General features: G+C 40.7%; 1 protein-coding gene across 1 annotated transcript in view; it reads right to left on the reverse strand.

The window, feature by feature from the left end:
- Positions 1-22108, reverse strand: part of DNAH10 (dynein axonemal heavy chain 10) — a 245701-nt gene that overhangs the window by 212958 nt on the left and 10635 nt on the right. Inside the window, exons 4-9 of the mRNA XM_077461854.1 lie at positions 21031-21146; positions 8959-9184; positions 6904-7061; positions 4720-4944; positions 4434-4624; positions 169-367 (exon numbers count right to left, since the gene is read on the reverse strand). Coding sequence (XP_077317980.1) covers positions 169-367; positions 4434-4624; positions 4720-4944; positions 6904-7061; positions 8959-9184; positions 21031-21146 — 1115 coding nt within the window. The remainder of the gene's footprint in view (positions 1-168; positions 368-4433; positions 4625-4719; positions 4945-6903; positions 7062-8958; positions 9185-21030; positions 21147-22108) is intronic.

Consider the following 22108-nt stretch of genomic DNA (forward strand, 5'->3'; position numbering starts at 1 on the left):
AATTTTAATTAAAAGTAGTGCAGAGAACAATGTTAATACTAGACACAAACTGATGGTGAGAGCTGTGCACTTTATGAGATGTGTTTTATTTAACAGGAGTTTACCTACCTGCTGCTGACAACACGGCGTTGCTTCATATATATTAATAGATTAAATAAGTATCAGTACCTGCATTATCTTGAAGAGATCCTGACAGATAGATGCCAAATAGTCAGTTTTCTCAAAAAGGCGTTTTCTGTCAAACTCCCATCGCTGATCCCTTCCAGAGGCTTCAATCTTTGCACGGACTTCAAGGTAGCAACTTTTCCACAACTCAAGGGTGCGTTTAGCCTCTAGTGTTTTCTCCTTTGCAACTTCTTTGTTTTCTCTAGAATACATTTTCTCATATTGAGATTATGAAATATACTATTTCACTTTTTTTTTTTCTTTTTAAAACACACCAGTAACATCAATCTGCTGCTGAAAAAGGAAGAATTCCCTCCCTAGTTATCACTCTGCTCAGTGTAGTAAGAATATGATGAATTTGTACATTGGTTAACCATGGGATGAGAAGCAGCAGAGAGACTAAGCAAATAAGACCGTTTTTTACACGGACAGACTACAGAGTGAATAGACAGCAGACAGAGTCATGGTTTTCCATACTGGATTTTTGTTGATTGAAAGGTAGCAAGAGAGACTTTATCTGTGCAAAACACAAGGCCAAGAATATAAAGATACAAAACCTACATTTAAAAGCTGAAAACTTTCCTACTTAAAAAAGGGTAAAAAGAGACACTATACACCAGCAAGATATGGGGTATTCCTACATAGATGCCGCAGGTGTTGTGCTTAATTAGTTGGAGCCTTTAGGTTGAGCAAAATGCAAGAAAGATTATGTAATTTCAAGGAACCAAATGGAACTGCACCATGCCAACACTCAACAGCTGGCAACTCCGCAACCTACATAAACTTTCAGCCCCTGTTCACACCTATGCAAATCTAATTTTCCCCGCATCTAATTCGCATAGCAGGAGAATGAGATTGGCTCCCTATGGAGGCGGTTCACATATCTCCGGGCAGCTGCGAAGCGCACTGTACAAAAACACTGTGCGTCTTTGGCTCCGTTTCAGGGCCGAATTCAGGCATAGAATTTGGCCCTGATTCATCCCTGAAACGGGGGAACAGGGACGTACAATGCTTCTGTGCGATCCGCAGCGATTTATAGTGTGAACCTTGCCTTAAGTATAAGCTAAAATGTCCATGTGCAAACATTTATATTAATTTTTACACTTAATTTGTTAATACCTTAGCATCATAGGCATTATGTTGCTCTAAAAAAAGGAGGACTTGCATTACTTTTTTTTTTTCTACTGCAGACATATCAGTGCAACGCACTAGTGTGAACCCATTTGAATGACAGTCTCTGTACACCATGTAGCAGGGTGGCATGTTTTCTGCCTGCCACCACCACCCCCCTATTTGTCATTGGTTAAAGCAGAGTTCCAGTCATATGTTTGTTTATTAAGAGTCAGCAGCTACAAAAAGTGTAGCTGCTGACTTTTAATAAACAGCAACTCACCTGTTCTCGCCGCATTCTCCCCGTGCCCTCCCTCAGCGGCGCCGGCATCTCTACTATAAGCACCCGGCTGTAATAGCTTGCGGCTTCACAGCCGGGTGCCCACTGCACATGCAAATGGCACTGCACTCTGTGACTGGTCCCGAAGTCTTCTAGGATCTGCCATGTGTCCCAGAAGACTTCGGGAGGGAAAACTTCTGTTTTCAATCGCCTTAAGCGTCCGTAGCGGAAGTGGAAGCAGGTAATGTAGTGGAAATGATAAAGCTTCGCCTATAAGCAAATAATTCCATTGCGTTTAAAAGCACAATTTACAGCTCTCTTGTATAATGCCGGGAAATCGTGCTTGTATATCTCCAAGTGACACAGACAGATGCTGGTATCACATTAAGCTTAGAAAAATCCTCCCTAGCATGATCTTCTGCTTTAATTTATACTGTAAAAATGAATAACAAAGGAAGACACATGTATTCTTTCAAAAGAACCAATCACACACACGTATATATTCAAATATAATTCCAGTAGTGACGTGTGCAGAAGGTTGTGTGCAGAGCCATGTGGCTAGCTTCCCTGTGAGACACAAAGTGCCTCACAATTTGAACACTAGTTACAGGGCTCTGAACACGATTGTGTGCAAATTCCCACTGCTACCAAAAACGCGAGCCGTACTCTATCATGGCTCAGTGGGCATAATTTTTGTATGGTTATGCTATGGTTCCCATGTACGCAGATCTGTTTGCTAGGAGCGTTAATGCAATCACCATGAGGTGGCCAGTCTCTCGGTGAGGCTTAAACGAACATCCCTAAAAGAGCAAACAGATCTGCTGTGTCTACAGGAAGGTTTCAGCAGCCAATGGTCTTCCACCAACATCTGTATGTGCGAATACACTCGCATGAGACTGGGGGACATCTGACAACACAGATCAATAAAAATTCCACAACATGAAACGCCCCAAAGCCCAGCCCGCATACCAGACGCAGAGGATCCCAGAATGACAGGTGATTACTACAGCTCACCATGTCGTGTCCTTCCTTTAAGTCATCCCTCCTGAAGAACAGAGCCTACAAGTCAAGCCGTGTTATGAACTCATATGGACTGTAAGGACTGATTCATTTCCAGGTGTAAGAAGAAGATCAAGATTCCTCGAGGGACACATGGGAGCATATTGTATGACATAGAGAAGGGACTGTTGTGGAAATTTTAATTAATGTATGTTGTCAGATGTCCCCCAGTGTCAGTTTTGCTGCAATACGCTCATGCGAGTGTATTCGCACATACAGACGTTGGTGGAAGACCACTGGCTGCAGAAACCTTCCCGTGGACACAGCAGATCTGCTTGCGTTTTTTAGGGATGTTCGTTTATGCCTCACCAAGAGACTGGCCACCTCATGGCGATTGCATTAACGCTCCTAGCAAACAGATCTGCGTATATGGGAACCATAGCATAACCATACAAAAATGATGGCCCATTGAGCCATGATAGAGCACGGCTCACATTTTTGGTAGCAGTGGGAATGTGCAAATGATTGTGTTCAGAGCCCTGTAAGTAGTGTTCAAATTGTTAGACACACATCACTACTGGAATTCTATTTGAATATATACATGTGTGTGATTACTTCTTTTGAAAGAATACAAGTGTCTGATTGGCTGATTCTGAAGCCACCCCCTTCCTTTGTTATTCATGTTTACAGGATAAATAAAAGCAGAAGATCATGCTAGGGAGGATTTTTCTAAGCTCAATGTGATACCAGCAACAAGCGCACTTTCCCGACACTATACAAGACACACTTTTGGGTGGAACTCATTAAGAACAATGTTGGCTTCACAGTCAACAGCCTAGCAACCAGTGAAGCTGCCAGTGGGTGGATAGAGCCTGGGAGGGAAGTTGGGATACTAGTTTCTAATCAGGTCCGCTTATTCCTTGTGATTGACAGCAGGCAGTCGGCAGATTCTATAGCCAAAAACATGTTGTCTATTGGCTATGGATCCATCCACTGCCAGCTGTCAATCGTAAGGGAAGTGAACCGGATGGGTAAGTAGAGTCTCTGAACCACTATCAGACTCTACCTACGCTGCTCCAAACACCCGTGGCCACTGCACTGCTTTTGTGACAACTACAGTGGCAGGGAGTGAGCTTAGCTGCATTGAGGATGGAGCTTCTGTATGGACATTGTGGCCTCATTGAACCTGTGCATGTGGTTGTATGCCACAAACTAATGTGCCTGTTTCCATCAGGTACAAAAAAGTGTTGCCCGCACCAACCTTTAGCACCAACAGTGCACAACAAAATTCTAAAGAGTGTCAAAAGACACGGTTTTTGAATACCCCTGGTTATATATACAAATAAGACTATAGAGTTTAATATTTAAATTTAGTTTAATAGCTCACTTAGCTTTATTATTAATATTGCAAAACATCTGTGACTTTTCCAGTAGCCAGGCATGTGTATTATAAACATGTAAACCCTCTGCTGTATATTAACACATCATGCCCGCAGGGCTGAAATGATCATTCCCTAAATAATAATAATTCTGGGAGCTGTAGCTTTGTACCTCACCTCCGGCACTTGACACCTTCTCCCCAACACCCTTCTATCTCTGGCAGAGCCAGTGCTGATGGGAAGTTTAAGCCGGATATATTTCAAAAACGATTGAATTTAGGAAAATATGCATGCTGTTATTTATTTACACTGCAGAATGCTAAGATAAGGCATGTAAAATATGAATGACAGTCAAGAGACTTTAGTGGTAGTAACTCTGTCAACTTTAACAGGGTCGTTGGAGGATTTATATTTCTTTTTTATGAGATGTTTACAATAAAGATTGAAATTATATAAAATATTATTATTATGTGTCTACCTAATACTGACCAACAACTTACCTAAATAATGTGCGAACATTAAGAACTTGGCATACTCTTTCCGCAATTTCCCATGCAATTCTTTCCATCAAAGGGACCATTCTCTCATCCTTGTTGTAATGCCGGGAAATGATCCACACCATTCTCAGTGCTTTCATCATAGGTGGAATAGTTTCCAAAACCACATTAAAACCTGTGCCATGTGTTATGTTCTACAATAGAAGTTACAAAACATAAGTAGGTTTGTATGTGGTTTGCAGACAATAGGTAATTTGCTGCTAAAGTTACTCAACAAAAATGGACTTACCTTCAAATGTCGTTCCAGAGTGGTGAGAAATCGAACGTTATCAGCTGCTTCTATATGGTACTTCATTAGCTCAGCCAGATCCAGATTTTGCACCAACCCAGGGTTTACAATGGAGCATACATCCAAGACCTTCTTCACAGTAGGTAGTTTCATTTGTTCGCTGAGTGCACTTAGGGTTGCATTGCGCTCACGCCAGAAATCTATTTCTGCCAATGGACCTTTACCCTAAAAGTAATTTACAATATTTATTCACTAGTTTAGTAATTATAAAAGTGTCTGAAAGAAAGCATTTGTATTATGATCACAATCTCTTCTTAATGCCCACCCCCGAAAAATTTAAAGTCAGCAGCTACAAATACTACAGCTGCTGACTGTTAATATATGGACACTTACCTGTCCAGGGAGCCTTGCGATTTCAGCACTGCAGTCGATCTTTGGATCAGCTGTCGGGTGCAGCCGCCGCCATTGCCGGTAAAGGGAACCCGGCAGTGTAGCCTTTTGGCTTCACAGCCGTTTCCCTACTGCGCATGCGCTAAGCGCACTGTGCTTTCTAATTGGCCCGGTGGCGGAGGAAGGAGGAAGGGGGCCAAACTTCCACGAGATGGCGCAGTGGCCCCGTCTCCCGGAAGTGGGGAAGGGGGCCTGTCAAAAACAGGTCTCCATTCCCCCCTGAAAGGTGCCAAATGTGGCACCAGAGGGGGGGAGGAGACGAACAAGCGGAAGTTCCACTTTTGGGTGGAACTCCGCTTTAACCTTTCTGGCATAGATCACAAAATTAGGAACAGAATGAGAAGTTTGTCCAGGCAACAAGCACCTTCCTTTTGGCCACTTTTACACAAGAGACAATATCTTTTTCTCACAATTCAAATCTTTGTACCTAGAAACGTTGATGGCTTTTTGTGTATTGTACATTTTGAAATGTGGAAAAGAGTATATTTGGGCCAGAAACTCTAATTCAAAATCAAAAAAATGTTAAGTTTTTCTCTAGTCCCAAGCAGAAGATCAGGTGATGGGGGTACAGTGACGTTATAAGAACACTATCAGGGGAATTGATAAAGACTGTCTAAAACACTCTTTAGAATTCTGATGTGCCTCTGGTCATGCAGTTGACAAATTCACTTACATATTGTAAACAGGTACATGAATCTGGGACATGCACCTTGAATCTGTTGCACAAGTCGGTAAAGTTACCAAAACGGGCGGCAGGGTTTATTTTGATCTTGTGCAGGCCATTGTAAAGAATCATACCACTAGGAAACTGTCATTAGGACTTTATTGAATTTGCCGTATATGTCTTATAGTACGTTGTGCTTTCTATGTTGCTTAGTTTGCACAAAACACAGGTTTCCATAAAACATTGCAAAAAAACGCTAATAAATATTATCACAAAAAAACAGCTAGTAAACGTTAATTGTATCAACAAGTATAAGCAATAATATATAAGAAATATTTTCCTTCATATGGCATTGTTGGAAAGACAGGAACACCAATTTCAGTACTACTATACCTGCTATATGGCCATTATAGCAAAACAAAGACAGTGGGGTTGATTTACTAAAGGTATACCCACTGTGTAGTACAAGTGCACTGCAAATGCATTTAGAAATGCAGTTGCTGTAGATCCGAGGGGAAGATCTAAGATAAGCGGAAGGGTTCTGCTCATTTCTATTATCCAATCATGTGCAAGCAAAAAATGTTTTTATTGTCCTTACATGTCCCCCTAAGACCTACAGCACCTGCACTTCCAAGTTCACTTGCAGTGCACAGTGAATTTGCCTTTAGTAAATAACCCCATGTCTGATATTTTATTTAGTTGCTGGAAGGGACTGTTGACCAAGTTTATGAAACGTATTAAAACACAGTGACATATATACAGTACTACACACATTGCATTGTAATTTGTCATGTTGTACCATTCCTAGTTCACAGTATGATAAAACAAACTGTATTTACTGTACATCTGAGGCTTCTTCTACAACAAATTAGAGCTGCAGACATTTGCGTCTACTAGATAATTACACACTATAAAATGTTTATATGGCACCCCCAACCGCCCCTCCCCAACCCTACTACATATACCTCTGATTTAAAAAAAAGCACTCTGTGGCTGCATATTAATTCATTATATTGCTACCCAGTAGCCCATAGAATGAAAATACATGTATCTAAGCATAAATAAAATACCTGAGGCTGCTTCTGTAGTAGTTCTGCCAGAGCTGCGGACATTTGTATCTGCCAGTTCATAACACATTGTTCAAGTTTTTCTACAGCAGTTTTATCAGCTGCCATAGCATTCGTTTCAACATCAAGATTTACATCCGGCATTGCTAGTTTTATTTCTCCTAAATGTGAGATGGAAACAGAGGGTGAATTTTAACCCACTTTGTTAATTTGTATTGAATGGTAGACTTGTGCATGGTGGAAAATGTTTTTTTGTTTCCATTCGTAAAATACATAATAATTGCATTCTGTTATATTCGATATGTTAAGTTAATTTGTTTTCAAATAATTCATAATTTCTGTAGAGTATAGATATTCGTTATAACGTATCGATTTGTTATATTAATTGTTTCAATTTTCGATAATTCATTATTTATGTATATATATTTGTGATAACGAATTGTAATTCTGAAAGTCATTTGTTTATTGAATCCATTAACACACACACACACACACACAATGTCAATGGGGGTTATTTACGAAAGACAAATCCACTTTGCACTGCAAGTGCGCTCACTCTAAATCTAAGGGGTATATCTGAAAAATGCTGTTTTTCATTTTCCTTGCATGTCCCCCTTGGATCTACAGCGACTTTACTTCCAAGTGCACTTTCAGTGCAAAGTGGATTTTCCTTTAGTAAATAACCCCCAAGGTCTCTTTTGCTGCTTCTCAAAACCCATTTCCTCTGCTCAGGGCTGCCATCAGAAATTTTGGGGCCCCTTACACAGCTATAGGCCTGGCCCCCCCCCCCCCTCCCACTCTACAATGTATCCCCTATCCACGCCCAGCATCACCCATCCCTCTCCACAATGTATCCCCATCCATGCCTAGCATCACCCATCCTTCTCCAGGATGCTGGGCCTGGGTGGGGATACATTGTGGAGGCTGGAAGGATGAGTGGTGCTGGGTGTGGGTAGGGATACATTCTGGAGACTGTAGGGATGGATGGTGCTGGGCGTGAGTAGGGATACATTGTGGAGAATGGAGGGATGGATGGTGCTGGGTGTGGGTAGGCATAAATTGTGGAGACTGGAGGGATGGATGGTGCTGGGTGGGGATGAAGATTGAGTTGCATTGTAAAAATGGATTAGGAGGACTATGCGTGGGGATGGGCCTTACATTGTGAAGAGGTTTTCCACAATGTAACTCTCATCTGTACCCAGAGTCATCATCATCATCATCCCTTTTCACAATGCAACTCAATGCCAGCTTATCAGCATCAACCAGGTGTCCCATCCAAGGAGAAGGAGCTCAAATAATGTCCAAATCTACAGGCAGCACAGGGGGCACAACAGCACAAGTTACTTTTTTGACTTACCCTCCATAAATTCCAGCAATGACTACATTTTTTTTAGCTAAATCTTTAAACTTTTTATTCTGACACAATCTATAAAATTAACATAGGATATCAGATCACTGATTTTTTTTTAAGGCAAAAGAGGCAAAGTGCAAACATTCTAAAGACGATCCCCTCCCCACAGTGTATTATGATTGATGCTGCCAGACTTATCTACCTTACCTACCGCTGAGTGCCTGCCACCCCTCTCTGCCAATCCCTCCTCTGGCTTCCGAATGACCAGGGAATTAAACTGAAAATATTAACAACAATACACAAATCCATCAACAACTCTGCCCTCAAGCTACATCATCAATCTTGATTCCAAATATCACCCAAACCATCCTCTCTACTCCTGCTGAGATATTCTGCTATCTGGTACCCTTGTCTCTGTCTCATGCTTGTCTCCAGAACTTCTACTGAGCCTCTCCTATCCTCTGGAACTCTCTAAATCAATCTGTCCTGCTATCTCCTACCATTCTCTCACCACTAGGCGATCCATAAAAAAAATCAACTCTTCAGGGAAGCCCATCCTGCCTCCACCTGACCAAAGTGTATCCTTTTCAAGAAGTGAATGATGACTGTAAATTATCTTAATGTTAATTGAATTAATTCCATTTAATTTTGTGAAAGTCCCTGATCATTTGGGTCCTAATTGTATTGAAAAACAATGAAACACTCACCCTCCAGCTGCTGTATTGTTTGCTGACTATGATTAAGGATTTTTTGCATATTTATTAAAAATTCATCCCGAATTAGCTGAACACTTATGGACTCTCCATTGGGCTCTCCATGCTGTGTAGAATCTTTGTCATTTGAGTCTTGTGAAGGCATGGATTGCTCGTGATCACCTTGAAGGGTGATGTCTTTATTTTTATGCTGATTATAAGCCAACAGAGGCATATAGACCTGAAAACAAAATAAACTGTTACCTAGTAATACAGGTAGCATGTTCTTACTAATGAGCTATTGGAAACAATGAAAATAAGCCATAAGGTGTTCCCTATAAAAATAAAATGCTATACTACACCTTTCTAAAGAATGTATGAACTATCTTATTTTTAGTTTTTAGCAGAGTGTGGAAGAGTTACAGTAGAAGCCAGATCAATCAAGTTTTTTATTCTTGCTGCCTGTGTCCTTATTGTAACAGATTTCCCCTCACTTCCTGTCTCACTAACATTCTTCACTAAGACATCACTCCAATAGGAGTGCTAAAAAAAATTAGCGAAAATCAGAGAATCTTAGCCCTTGTACACACGGTCGGAGAATCTGTCGGAATGAGTCTTATCGGACCGTGTCGTCAGATAATCCGACTGTGTGTGGTATGCATCGGACTGATTCCGTCCGAATCTCCGTCCGACCCAATTTTCCAACTGGGCCGGACGGACCTAATCCGATCATGTGTAGAGCATTTTGATCGGACCAAGTGCCGCGCATGCTCATGTGATGGACTGGGGTTTATATGGTCACAAAACAGACACCCCAAAGCAAAGTACATATTCATTTTTTTTTTTATATTTCTAAACATCTTCCTTCTATTCTATTAATAACCAGTAGATGGCAGAGAAGGTACACAAACAGAGTCTATATAAGGCCACACACCATGTGACTGGAAATTAAACTACTTCCAGCCATAAAGTCAGTGGTCATATCTCATGCTGTTTGTGTGATTCTTTGCAGGTATGTACTCTAAATTGTTCCTAATCTGTATTAACCTGTGATAGAAAGATTCCTAAACATCTTGAGCAGATGCAGAAAAAGTCTCAGCAGATTTTATGCTATAGTTTTGCTGTAATTAGAACTTTAGAACAGCATGTGTCAGAAACAAGGGAAAAGTGCATAAGAACATGAAAATACTGCATTAGTCAGAACAAATGTCTATGATAAACACTAAACCTTTCTAAATAGGTATATTTAAACCTGATTTATTGAAAATGGCATAGATTTATAGAAGCACATGTTTTCTGTTATTTAATATAGAAAAAAACCTATTGTATGTAAAGCTTATGTATTGCATCATACAGACATGCAATGTGCACCATCTAGTGGTTAAAAAAGAGTACTACCATGAAAATATTTGTATTAAAGCAATGCATTGCCAGTATGATTATTGCACACTTAAAGTGTACCAGAGAGATAAAGATAATTATCTATAACACTGAATAACAGGGATATATATGTTATTAAATTTAGTAATGTTCATTGTTATAACTACGTTTTAAAATACTTTAGTTAAAATCGGTATTATATATATTGTTAATGGTTATAAACATGTGACTATAAAAATGTAAAAGATGTATTGTTATGTAAAATTAAACTACTTCCAGCCATAAAGTCAGTGGTCATATCTCATGCTGTTTGTGTGATTCTTTGCAGTCCACGCCAAGCTGATCACCTTATCTCATCGCGTCTACAATCATCGGCTCTCTTAATTCACATTTTGAGGCCGGTAACATTTTGGGGGCTCGTGTGCCGGGATTCGTTGTGTTACCAGTGAGAAGGAAGCGCGAGACAAGCGTGAGCCTGCTACAGAGCTACAAGGAGAGTCGTGAGAGTCGTCTGCCGGAGGTGGTGAGATTAACTGATGTTGTTGCTTTATTGCCACGTAGAGAATTTAAAATGCATGGTGGTGTAATTTCAGATCATGGTTCAGACATGAGTTACAGTAGCGCGTGCAGACAAATTGACGAGGGTCTAACAGAAAAATTCCCTGAATCTGAAATTATACGCACAGTGTTGAGAATAATCAAACCTGGTAATTTTAAAGATATGTTGACTGACAAAGATGATCTTACTGTTGCTGAATTGAAAAGGTTTTTGAAGTCACATATGAGAGAACGAAGTGGTAATGAGTTATTTCAGGACCTTAGCAATGCTACCCAGCAAGAAAGAGAAACAGCACAACAATTTGTTTACAGGCTAGTGGGGTTAAAACAAAAAGTTCTGTCTACATCACAACATGATAGGCAAGAGTTTAACTATGACAAAAAACTGGTGCAAGGCATATTCCTTCATACACTGTATCAGGGACTAAATGAGAAAAATTCTAATGTTAGACGAGATATCAAGCCTTATGTGTCTGATTTGACAGTAACGGATGACTTTATCATAGAGCAAGTCACCAGATCAGTTGATGAGGAAACAGAAAGGCAGAGACGCTTAAACAGTGCACCTAAACATAAACCTCTTACTGTTCATTCATCACAGACACCAGGGAATAGTGAAAAAGACACCTTGCAACAGAGAGTTGAGGGAGATGTTAAAGCAAATCACACTGCATTAATGGAACTAACAACACAGGTCTCTGCTCTCACAAAGAACCTGGAAAAGATGATGAAGCTAACTCCTATTGTTGGAAACCAAATGACTAAGCCACTAACCAATGTTCAAGTTCCAGATACAACTCACTGCAAGCCCAGGTGTGATGATTGCATTAAACGAGAGAGTCAGAACTGCTACCATTGTTTCTACTGTGGTTGGACAGGACACAGAGCGGTTGATTGCTTGAAGAAAAGAAGGCAGTCGGGAAACGACAGACGGTCACTGGGAAAGGGACAACCAGTGACCACCTCAAATGATCTGTCCCATGCTAAGGTAAACAGGGTATTCACCCACCGGTCAACTAGAACACTCCCAAAAGAGAATGGATTCTCCAAACAACACGTAGCACAATTAATTGGAGGAAAATGCCTACTGTCATGTCGGATGAATGGTGTACCGGTTGACATGTTGATGGATACAGGAGCTCAGGTCAGCATTGTCGGGAAGGCATGGTTAGAAAAGTTTCTACCCAGCGTCTCCATTAGGCACATACAAGATTTACTTTGTGATGACAACTTATCCATTACAGCTGCAAATGGTTCTATCATTCCATTCATCGGGTGGATTGAAGTCTGCCTGGAATTCGAAAGTAGTGGACATGGAAACTCAGCCATTTATGTGCCAATGCTGGTGAGTGACTGCTGTAATGATAATCCAATTCTTGGGTTTAATGTTATTGAAGAATTGATCAGAGAAAACCGTGACCGACCAAACAGCACCCAAAACCTGACTATCTTGCTGAGTGAAGCTATGAAAGTAAGACAGAGTGTAGCGAATAACATTGTAAATGCTGTCAGTCAAGCAACTGACCCAGGAGAAATATTCGATAGTCGTATGGTCAAAGTGGGGAAGAAGGGACTCCAGATTAAAGGAGGCGAGCTCTGTGAAGTCAAATGCAGAATTAGAGCGTGGCCGAAAGGAGGAATTATGCCATTTGAACCACTTCCCGAATATCCAGTTGAGGAAGGACTTGAACTATTTCCTTCAGTGGTAGATGTGCCAAATGGGTTCTCTAAACTGGTGAAGATACCTATACTGAACCGTGCTCAACATGACATCTACCTTCCACCCAGAACAGTATTGGGTACCATTTCTCCAGCAGCTGAGATTCTACCATTGTCTCCAAACAAAGACGATGGAAAGGGAATTGACCAGAAGAAAAGGGTGTTTCATGTAAACCAGTTGAATCAAGTGGACACTGGAAATCAGCTACCCACTAACAAATCTGTTAAGTGGCACCCACCTGTCAATTTGGAAGATCTCTCAGAAGAAGAACAGGAGATAGCGAGACAAATGTTATATGATGAATCAGATGTCTTTGCTCGAGATGAGGGAGACATAGGATGCATCCCTAACCTGAAACTGAGGATAAATCTGAAAGATGAAACTCCTGTCCAGAAACGCTACAATTCAATACCGAAACCCCTATACAAAGAAGTGAAAGAATATATCCAAAACCTTCTTGACCGAGGTTGGGTAACAAAATCTTCTTCCGCATACTCATCACCAGTTGTTTGTGTTCGAAAGAAGGACAGTAGCCTACGACTATGTGTTGACTTTAGGGAGTTAAACCGAAAGACTATCCCAGATAGACATCCACTACCCAGAATACAAGATCTGCTGGATAGCTTAGGAGGATTTACGTGGTTCTCAATCCTGGACCAGGGTAGTGCGTATCATCAAGGCTTTGTGCATGAAGACTCCAGACATCTGACGGCTTTCAGCACCCCCTGGGGACTCCTGGAGTGGAACCGTATTCCATTTGGATTATCGAATGCCCCAGCAGCTATTCAGAGATGCATGGAGAATGTATTAGAGGGCATCAGAGACAAATGTTGTTCTCCATACTTGGATGACGTACTTTGCTACTCCAAAACTTTTCAGGAGCATGTCAATGATATTAGGCAAGTGCTTAGTCGAATGCGTGAGCATGGTATCAAACTTAGACCGAAGAAGTGTGAACTCTTTAAACGACAGATTCGATACCTTGGACGAATGGTGTCAGAAGAAGGCATAAAAATTGACCCAAAAGATCTTGAAGCGGTATTACATTTGAAAAGGAAAGAACCAAAAACAGTGGGAGAAGTCAGATCTTTGTTAGGATTCCTGAGCTACTACAGGTCCTTCATTCAAGATTTCTCTCGACTTGCTAAACCACTGTATGAACTTTTGCAGAACACTGAGAAAGAATCTGCTACATCCATCCCCAAAAACAATCGGATGGAATCTATAAAGAAAAACGGGAACAAAGCACAAGTGCCATCTAAAACACTGATTCAATGGACACCCAAACATCAAGCTGTAGTATCCAGACTGGTGGACATGCTAACCAATCCACCAATTCTAGCATACCCTGATTTTGACTTACCCTTCGTCTTACACACTGATGCTTCCAATGAAGGCCTAGGTGCTGTACTATACCAACGACAAGGAGAAAAACTTCGTGTTATTGGGTTTGGCTCCAGAACATTGACTCCAGCAGAGCGCAATTACTATCTTCACTCTGGTAAACTTGAGTTTTTAGCTCTCAAGTGGGCAGTCTGTGACAAATTCAGAGATTACTTGTACTACGCTCCAACATTCACCGTTTACACAGACAACAATCCATTGACATATGTATTGAGTACTGCCAGACTGAATGCTGTGGGTCATCGCTGGGTTGGCGAGTTGGCTGATTTCCACTTCGATATCAAGTACAGGCCAGGTAAACAGAATGCAGACGCAGATACACTGTCACGATTTCCGGTGGAACTCACAAAGAATCTGAGTGAGTACACAGAGCTTGTACCATCTGAGGTTGTGTCAGCTATGTGGCAAGGGAGCAAAGCTGTTGACGAAGAAGAGGCATTATGGGTGGCTTCATTGACTCTTCACTCAGAAAGTGATGTGGCCGAAGAATTGCTGAAAGGACAGACAATCTGCCCAATGACTCAGGAGAATATCAGAGCATTACAACAAGACGATACCAACATTAGAGAAGTGGTCTGGCTTAAGGAGAATGACTGGATTCCAAACCACAAAGAAAAGGAGAGTATGACAAGCAAAACAAGACGTTTGATACATGAATGGAATAAACTCAGAGTCGATGAAGGAATCCTCTACCGACACTCTGGAACCCGAAAACAGCTAGTTCTACCAGAAAAGTTAAAACCATTGGTCTTAACAAATCTTCATGATGACATGGGTCACATTGGTACTGACAAGGTAACCCACCTAGCACGTGAACGATTTTACTGGCCATTTATGCAAAAAGACATTGATGAATATGTGCTGAAGAAATGCAGCTGCATCAAACAAAAGCGTCCAAATATCACCGAAAGAGCACCTATGGGTTCGATTACTACCAGTTCACCTTTGGAGTTAGTATCCATTGATTATCTTCACTTGGAGAAAAGCAAAGGAGGATATGAGTATATACTTGTAATAGTTGACCATTTCACACGCTTTGCACAAGCGTATCCAACTAAGAACAAATCTGGAAAAACGGCGGCAGAAAAGATCTTTCAAGATTTCATACCACGTTTTGGCTATCCAGAGAAACTCCACCATGACCAAGGAAGAGAATTTGAAAACAACTTATTTCAGACATTGCAACGATTGGCAGGGATTTCTCATTCAAGAACTACTCCATACCATCCACAGGGTAACCCAGTGGAGAGACTGAACCGTACTTTGTTACAGATGCTTCGCACCTTAGAGGAAGAGAAAAAGTCAGATTGGAAAGAACATCTTCCACATATGGTTCATGCATACAATTGCACCAGGCATGAAGCCACAGGATACTCGCCATTCTTTCTATTGTATGGAAGATCTCCTCGTTTGCCAATTGACCTAATGCTCAACCTAAATTTGGAAAAGGAATCAGAAAGTCAACCAACATTTACTCAGAAATGGGCATCTAGAATGCAAGAAGCTTACAAAATCGCATCCGAGAATAGCAAAAAATCATCTGCTAAAGGGAAGAAGTACTATGACAAAAAGATAAAAGGAGCACCTCTTCAACCGGGTGATCGGGTCTTAGTACGAAATCTCTCTGAAAGAGGAGGACCTGGTAAACTTCGTTCATACTGGGAAGAATCAGTACACAAAGTGGTAGAAAGAATCAAAGATGGGCCTGTGTACAAAATTCAGCCTGAAAGTGGTAAAAAGACTATTCGAGTACTGCACAGAAATCTTTTACTACCAGTAAATGACCTACCAATTGAAGGACACATTCCAAGAGTACCGATGAAACAAAGGCAATCAAGTAACAGAAAGGATACCAGAATGGATGTGGACCAGGAGGAGGAATGTTCAGATGAAGAAAGATGGTATTATCCTTATATACCAGAGACTACAGAAAGTCATGATTGTGTTGTGTCTCAACCAAACTCTCAAAACGTACAGAAAATCCCATTAAGAGTTTCTGCTGAAGAGTTCTATCCTACAACTACCACACCCAATCTTGAACAAGAACAAAATGATGGAACAATAGTTGGCGACCAAATCTGGGCTACAGACATGGTGGGACTAGACACTGCAGAATTACCCTCATTAAGTCAAGACTTACCTGTGAACCAAGATATGCAAACGGAAAATGATGTTGATGGAGAAGACTCAACTCCTGTCAGAAGATCTACCAGACAAGCTAAGCCTAAAGAGATCTTTACGTATGACACACTAGGTCAGCCAAGATACATACCAAGTCAGATTCACACCATACAAACTCACACAATGCTAGCTACTCCCATGACATGCCAGGTAGTTAACGTAGCTCCTTGGTGGCAACAAGTACCTATTTGGGTTACTTAAATCACTAAATAGTGTTCAGATACCAATTGAGTTTAATGTCGGGAGCCATTAACTGAAGGAGGGGAGAGTGTGACGGACTGGGGTTTATATGGTCACAAAACAGACACCCCAAAGCAAAGTACATATTCATTTTTTTTTTTATATTTCTAAACATCTTCCTTCTATTCTATTAATAACCAGTAGATGGCAGAGAAGGTACACAAACAGAGTCTATATAAGGCCACACACCATGTGACTGGAAATTAAACTACTTCCAGCCATAAAGTCAGTGGTCATATCTCATGCTGTTTGTGTGATTCTTTGCAGGTATGTACTCTAAATTGTTCCTAATCTGTATTAACCTGTGATAGAAAGATTCCTAAACATCTTGAGCAGATGCAGAAAAAGTCTCAGCAGATTTTATGCTATAGTTTTGCTGTAATTAGAACTTTAGAACAGCATGTGTCAGAAACAAGGGAAAAGTGCATAAGAACATGAAAATACTGCATTAGTCAGAACAAATGTCTATGATAAACACTAAACCTTTCTAAATAGGTATATTTAAACCTGATTTATTGAAAATGGCATAGATTTATAGAAGCACATGTTTTCTGTTATTTAATATAGAAAAAAACCTATTGTATGTAAAGCTTATGTATTGCATCATACAGACATGCAATGTGCACCATCTAGTGGTTAAAAAAGAGTACTACCATGAAAATATTTGTATTAAAGCAATGCATTGCCAGTATGATTATTGCACACTTAAAGTGTACCAGAGAGATAAAGATAATTATCTATAACACTGAATAACAGGGATATATATGTTATTAAATTTAGTAATGTTCATTGTTATAACTACGTTTTAAAATACTTTAGTTAAAATCGGTATTATATATATTGTTAATGGTTATAAACATGTGACTATAAAAATGTAAAAGATGTATTGTTATGTAAAATTAAACTACTTCCAGCCATAAAGTCAGTGGTCATATCTCATGCTGTTTGTGTGATTCTTTGCAGTCCACGCCAAGCTGATCACCTTATCTCATCGCGTCTACAATCATCGGCTCTCTTAATTCACATTTTGAGGCCGGTAACACTCAGATCAAATTCCTACATCAAAACTATTGGCTACTAGCCTGAATGTAGTCCCATTGTAACGAAATTACGTCATCACGTTCTGAAAGATCGGATTTTTCGCCAACTTGGCCCAACCGTGTGTATGCAACAGTTTCGGACACAATCCGTCGGACTAAATCCGACGGGCAAAATCCGACGGATTTGGTTGCCAAAATCTCCGACCGTGTGTACGTGGGCTTAGACCATCTCAGTTGTACAGCGTGTGTGCCCACAGAAAACTCAAAACAGAGGTTTTGACCCCATCTTGGCTCCAACCAAAAGAAGAAAAAAAAAAGCTTTGTCTGCAATTATACTTCAGGGTACACACAGACATTCTTAGTTTATTAAGAAACCAAATGGCACACATATACTTTATACTGTACAGCATGCGTTGTATAGTCTGAATGTGCAGTTCCCATAGAAGCAGTATTTACCAGTTTGTCATTTGGCAAGTGTCAGGTTAACATTGACTTAATTATATGTAATAGTAGCTATACTAGCACTGCTGAGACTCCATCCTGGTAATCTGTGGCTTAACACAATATGTGATGTCATTAGAGGCAGAGTATTGAAATTGATACAATTCCAGTGTTCCAACAGTGCAGTAATGTGAAATGGATTGTCAAACAGTGGATTTGCCAGCACTGTAACCCTCTTGGCCTGGGATATGGGATATGGCCAAAGAGTAAGGCTTGTTAGTTTCAAGTGTAGAGCTGCCCAAAGTCAGCTTGCCAACTTTCATTTTAGGGGCCTTTTTTGCCCACTTTTAAAAGATAAAGAATTAAAAGAAAAGTTCTTGTACAGAAGGGTTCCCATAGTGGGGTTCTCACCATCACATAGAACACAACACAAGGTTTTCAGCCTCCTGGCAATACTCCTGGAGTTCCGCCGAAATTTTTTTTTTTTTTAAAGCCAGCAGCTACAAATGCTGCAGCTGCTGACTTTTAAAATATGGACAGCGCACCCGCGATGTCGGCACCTGAACCTGATCTGTCGCTTGGCTCTTGGGTGCTGCCGCCGCCATCTTTGCTAAGGGAATCAGGAAGTGAAGCCTTGCGGCTTCATTTCCCGGTTCCCTACTGTGCATGCACGAGTCACGCTGCGCAATACGGATAGTCCCTGCTGTCTCTGGGATCCGTGTGTTTCCCAGCAGACAGCGGGAGGGGACTGGATGTGGCGTAGCTAACCACAGATTCTGCGGATATCTATGTCCAGAAGTGGGTGCAAATACCTGTATTATACAGGTATCTGCACCCCCCTCCTCCCTGAAAGGTGTCAAATGTGACAACGGAGGGGGGGAGGGTTCCGAAAAGCGGAGGTTCCTTTTTTGTGTGAACCTCCGCTTTAACCACTTGCCGATCAGCCGCTGCAGTTTTACTGCAATGGGTTGGCTCGGCTGGGCAAATCGACGTTACCTTATGTCGCTTCCCATTGTGGCCACTAATGTGGCACCCGCGATCGCTCGTGACAGAGTGAGAACCGGGATCTGTGTGTGTAAACACACAGATCCCGGTTGTTTCAGGGGAGAAGAGACTGATTGTGTGTTCATACAAAGTATAAACAACGATCTGCCACCCCCCTTCAGTTAGAACACAGTGAGGGAACGCAGTTAACCCCTTGATCGCCCCCCTAGTGTAAACCCTTTCCAGTGAAATTTTTACAGTAATCAGTGCGTTTTAATAGCACTGATCACTGTATAATTGTCAATGGTCCCAAAAATTTGTCAAAAGTGTCCAATGTGTCCGCCATAATGTCACAGTCCCAATAAAAAAAAAAAAAACGCAGATCGCCGCCATTACTAGTAAAAAAATGAATAATAATAATAAAATGCCATAAATAATCTATCCCCTATTTTGTAGACGCTATACATTTTGTGCAAACCAATCAATATACTCTTATTGCGATTTGTTTTACCAAAAATATGTAGAATACATATCGCCCCAAAATAAGGAAAAAAAAATCTTTTTTTTAAATGTGGGATATTTATTATAGCAAAAAGATATTGGGGGTTATTTACTAAAGGAAAATGTACTTTGCACAGCAAGTGCACTTGAAAGCGCACTGAAAGCGCATTTGGAAGTACAGTCGCTGTAGATCCGAGGGGGACATGCAAGCTTGGGTACAACGCCGCACGACCGCGCAACTGACATTTAAAGTGAAGCAGTGCCGTATCGCAAAAAAATGGCCTGGTCATTGACCAACCAAATCTTCTGGGGCTGAAGTGGTTAAAAGCGGCATTACACTAAGTCTCCTTACACATACTTTGTACTCTTGTGTATTCACAGTACTTTACCTATTATTCATGTTCTGAGGCTTGGTTCACTGTGATTGTGAGAGTGAAATCTTATGCAAGTCAATGAGAGCTGTCTTAATTAGCACTACTGAAGTCGCCCCAACTTTAGAAAAGGTTCCTGTACTATCCAAATTGTGCCCATAGACTTTATTGGAAGTTGCCTCCAAGTCAGATCCTCATCTATACTGATGTGATTGGATTCGGACTTTACAGGGAGATTATCCAGGCAATGCATAGCATCTTCCTGTATGCCGTCATCTCTGCATACCTGCACAAGACAAAGTCACTTCAAAGCCATATCAAATCGCATCAAAGTACTACTCAAGTCGCCAGCAAATCATCAGGAAGTCACCTGGCAAAGTCACACCAAAAGTTGCATGACTTTCAGGTCGCAGTAGTATGAACCAAGCGTTAATTAAAACCTATTGTTTGCAAAAGTGCAAAGGAGGATTAGTGTACCGCCAAACACATTCCATAATGTGAGAGACACCTCCGCACTTTTGTGATGGTCACGTGTCACTGGTCTCTGCAGGGCAGCAGGCATAGATCGGTGGTCAAAAAGTGTCATTTGAGACGGAGGTGGCAACTTAACTATTGATTTTTTACAAAAATGTAACAATTTGTGTATCAGTAACAGCACTGTTTAGTCTGTTTAGTCAGAATATTTGGAGGAAACATCTGATTGTGAAGGTACATTGTTGGGAGATGAAAAGGTTTATTTTAAAGCTAAACTCCAGGCAGATATAAAAAGGCACAATACAATGTATTATTTTTTAAATTCAAGCATTTCATATACCTGAATTTGACTTGGTATCAGCCTCTTTCTCTTTACTGTACAGCACATCCCAGAAAAGAGGAGGGAGAAGCAGCACAAAGAGCTAATCAGGTGTGCTGCTGTGGAAGCAGCATGCTGATAGGAGAACAAAGCAGACTGACAGGAGATCATTAATGTGCAGCCAGGTAGGACTATGCTCTGTGGCAAGGTTGTGTAATGGACAGAAATACAGATCATTTAGCAGGTAAAAAGGCACTCATTAGCATTTAATTTGTGGGTTTAGCCGCTCGCCTAGAGTTCCCTAATGAAAAATAACAAGCTCTTATAACTTATGTCAGCACTGGTTATCGCACACGAAATCTCTATGCAAAAAAAACACCAAATGTTTCCTTTTCTATGGGTAACAGGGAACAAAGTGTTCATTACATTTAACTATTGGCTGAATCAGTAAAATCTTCAATTCCAAAAAAATACCTGTGAAATGACTTGTTTGAGCATCCCCAGAGGATGTCCATTTAACATTTCATACTGCAGAAACCTTGGCATGACATCATTGGCCTCCTGCATATCATTGGGCTCTGGGATAGTTTCTGTACATAAAAGAACATTATACAAAATAAATCAACTAGAACACACATCAAGAGTTAATGTAACCTATGCACATTCAACCACCTCCCGCCTGGCCTATTATAATAATACTTCCACTGGGTTGGTCCTACTACCATGTGATTGCACATGTCACACACATGTTAGTTGTACACAATAGTTTTCATTCATAGCCATTCATTTTGTACTATTGTGATCTTTGTGATTGGTCACAGTGATCACATGGTACAGGGGCCAATCGCAGCAGACCTGTACCATGTGATAACTGTGGCCAGTCACAGCTATCGCAATAGTACACAATGGCACATAAATGAATGCCATTGAATGAATGAATGGACTTGTTTAGCGCGATAAATGCAAACTGAATCGCCTCAAGGCGCTTAATCTGTCCTGTGTTGTCCTGCTTCTTAGACGAGGTGGGTCTTGAGTTTTTTTCTGAAGGCCCGATGGTTTTCTTCCATTAAGATGTTAGTGGGTCATAAAAATGATTGCTGTAATAAGCAATCGTAGTGAAAAATCCTGATTACCTCCATAGGAGCAGTACAGTGCCACTATGGTGACACTGTAATGCTCTGGTCACAGTATGTAAAAAAAAAAAAAAATGTAGAAAAAAAAAATAATGTTAAGAAAGTTGAAAAAATGTTTTTACATTTTTTATCTTTACATACTGTCGCCAGTCAACGCTCCTGATCCCCACCACACCAGTTATATGATGACACTATATTGCTCTGGTGACAGTATGTAAAACAATTGTGAAATAAAAAAAAATTAATTTCTTCATTTTACAAACAATTGTGACAAAAAAATTACAACCTCAAACTCACCAAGCCTCTTACTAAATACCTTGGGGTGTCTACTTTTCAAAAAGGGGTTATTTGGGGGGGGGGGGTATTTGTACTGTCCTGACATTAGGGCCTCAAAAAATTATGACAGGATGACAGTATAT

Source organism: Lithobates pipiens, unplaced genomic scaffold (genome assembly GCF_037356315.1).
Source record: "Lithobates pipiens isolate NorthernLeopardFrog02 unplaced genomic scaffold, aLitPip1_a1.2 Scaffold_3, whole genome shotgun sequence".
NCBI lineage: Eukaryota > Metazoa > Chordata > Amphibia > Anura > Ranidae > Lithobates > Lithobates pipiens.